Below are 2,306 nucleotides of genomic sequence, written 5' to 3'. Positions count from 1 at the left end.
TCGTCCGTCGTCTTTTTACCTTTTTTCCTTCTCTCTCTCTCTCTCTCTCTCTCTTTGCTTGTGTTCGTCCTCTTGTGACAGGCGAGAAAGTTCGGGTAAAGAATCGTCCCCTCCCCTTCTCTAGTTGGACCAGCCACGGCGGTGGGGAGTGAGAGGGGCCGCCCGCAATGAGCCTGATGGACGACGACTCCTCCACGTACTGCTCACGCCAAACACGCAGGTCAATATCACTCTCACAGACGCCAGAACGGGGCTCGCTTGCCCTCGAGCAGCCTCCGGAGGTTGCCTCTACGGGCTCCGTGGCTCACAGCCTTACGGGCGCAATAGCCGAAACGGCGGAGCACCAGGAGCCGGAGCAGGTGAAAACTTCCGCTGAGGCTCACGAAGGCGGGGCTGCCCCGTCGGGGTCCGCGGCGCGCCAGTTTTCGGCGCAGTCCATTCCAGATGGGAAGGTGACGAACACTGAAGTTGCCGGTGTCGCGAGTGCGGAAGGCGCCGCCGAGCCCGAGAATCCGGAGGACGCCGAGGATGGGGCGTCTTCTATCGAATTTGCAATCGATGACGGGACGATCCCTGCATCCAAGTCGTCTCCACCGAGTATCATGTTTCTGCAGGAGGCCCCCGTCGCCACGTCTTGTGAAACGAACCTGCGTCCTCAGCGAGTTGGCGGTGGTGAGGGGCGCGTTGCGGACACCATCGATGGCAACGGCGCGGAAGATGGTAGTGCCCATGACGGGGACGCATGCGCTGAGCAGCACCGCTGCGAAAACAACAAGCCAGTCGAGGACGCGCAGAAAATTGATTTCCGACCTTCGCATGAGAAGGCGGTGGCGGCGCTTGTCGAGATGCGGCGAACGCCTGTGGAAAGCGAAAGTCGCTTGCAGAGCGGTGGCAAAGGACGGGATGCCCAAGGGGAAAGCACTCCGCGGCGTGAGGGTGGAGCGGGGTTGCGGTCACAGCGAAGTAGTCGGGGAAGTTGTGCCTCGTTGGGCTCCAAAAACGCCGAGCAAATGGGCAGACACGGTGCAAGAAGTAACTCCTCACGCGCTGTGGCATCCACGCGTAGCGCGTCGGAGGACAGCAACCCCCGGAAGAAATGGGGGTCACACGGTACACCTTCTGCGCGCTCCTACAGCTCGGACCGCGGCGCGGGATGTGCGAGAAAAGGGTTCGAGAGACGCGACGTAAAACCTTCCCCTTATCGTGGTAGGGCGCCTTCCTCCCCTCGTCGGGCACACGGCGGTGCCTGTTCGTCCCAGACGCAGACCACGCCGTTGCGGCATACCGTCGTCCATAGTCCGGCGTTAGAGCGGTTTAGACGGTATCGGATGTTAGAGTCCCCAACACCCGGGCGACGTGAGAAAAAGGAAGAAATTTTGGCTCTGCTAGATGATGAGATGGACACGGTTCGCAATGAGGTTAGGGAGTGTGATGTGGCCATGGAACGCGCGATGCTTCGAAATCCCTTTGAACGCCTGTATCACATGAACAACCGCCGTGACCGAGACGAACGTCGCAGTCGTATCCTTCACTACCTGAAACTAGATGAGGCTAAACAACGTCTGCTGGCAGAAAGCGCCGAGGATGAGCAGCGACGTCGAGAGTGGCGCAGGGAGTACGAACGGCGGCGCGAGGAGTTGTTTGAACGTCTCCATTTCACTGACTCCGCCCGGGCGGAGAGTAGCCAATTTGACACTTCACAGAGCGTAAGAAATGGAATGACCGCCGCGAATGATGCCTTGTTCGAACGCCTCTACAAGGAGGCCGTTGAATCCATGGCAGAGAAGCAGGAACGGGCCCGGCGGGCAGAGCGGAAGCGGGAGCAGAAGGAGATGGAGGAGGCGCTTCATGCCCGAATTCTCGCCCGATTAGAGATGGAGACCCCCTCACGACGGATGTTAACATCGCAGGAGCGGGAGTCGCGAGCCAACGCCATACAAAGCGAGCTGCTTCAAAACCCCGATCAACTGCGCGAATACCTCAAAACGAATCGTCTCTCCAAGAAGAACGAGGAACTACTGGCGTGGCGACTCACGCGACAGGGGTACAGGAGCGCGGCGAGCCTTGCACAGGAAAAGCAAAAAAAGGAACTGGAGGGGTGCACGTTTCGACCCAAGACAAACACTGGCTTTAACATGCGATGTTGTTCGGCGGCTGTAAGCTACAGTAGAGCCACGCTGGCGTCTTCGTCTCGGAGAAAGAAAAGCGATGCCGAGCCGGCTCCAGCCACCTCCCCGCAAAGATCGTCATCTCGCTCCCAAAAACTAGCTTGTGAGGAATTATATAAAAAGGCGGTGAAGCAGCGC

The 2,306-nt window shown here is 59.0% G+C and overlaps 1 protein-coding gene across 1 annotated transcript, besides 1 other annotated feature; it reads left to right on the top strand.

Annotated features, from left to right (window-relative positions):
* Positions 1–29: 29 nt before the first annotated feature.
* Positions 30–54: a microsatellite.
* Positions 55–167: 113 nt separating this feature from the next.
* Positions 168–2,306, top strand: Tco025E_10084 (uncharacterized protein; the record flags this gene model as incomplete). Its single annotated transcript, XM_029376875.1, has 1 exon — positions 168–2,306. A coding segment is annotated over one exon (2,139 nt), but the record flags the coding sequence as incomplete, so codon positions are not given.

The sequence above is a fragment of the Trypanosoma conorhini genome, assembly GCF_003719485.1.
Source record: "Trypanosoma conorhini strain 025E chromosome Unknown Tco_14.4_contig_01455, whole genome shotgun sequence".
Classification (NCBI taxonomy): Eukaryota; Euglenozoa; class Kinetoplastea; order Trypanosomatida; family Trypanosomatidae; genus Trypanosoma; species Trypanosoma conorhini.
This window is presented reverse-complemented; position numbering and strand designations above follow the sequence as displayed.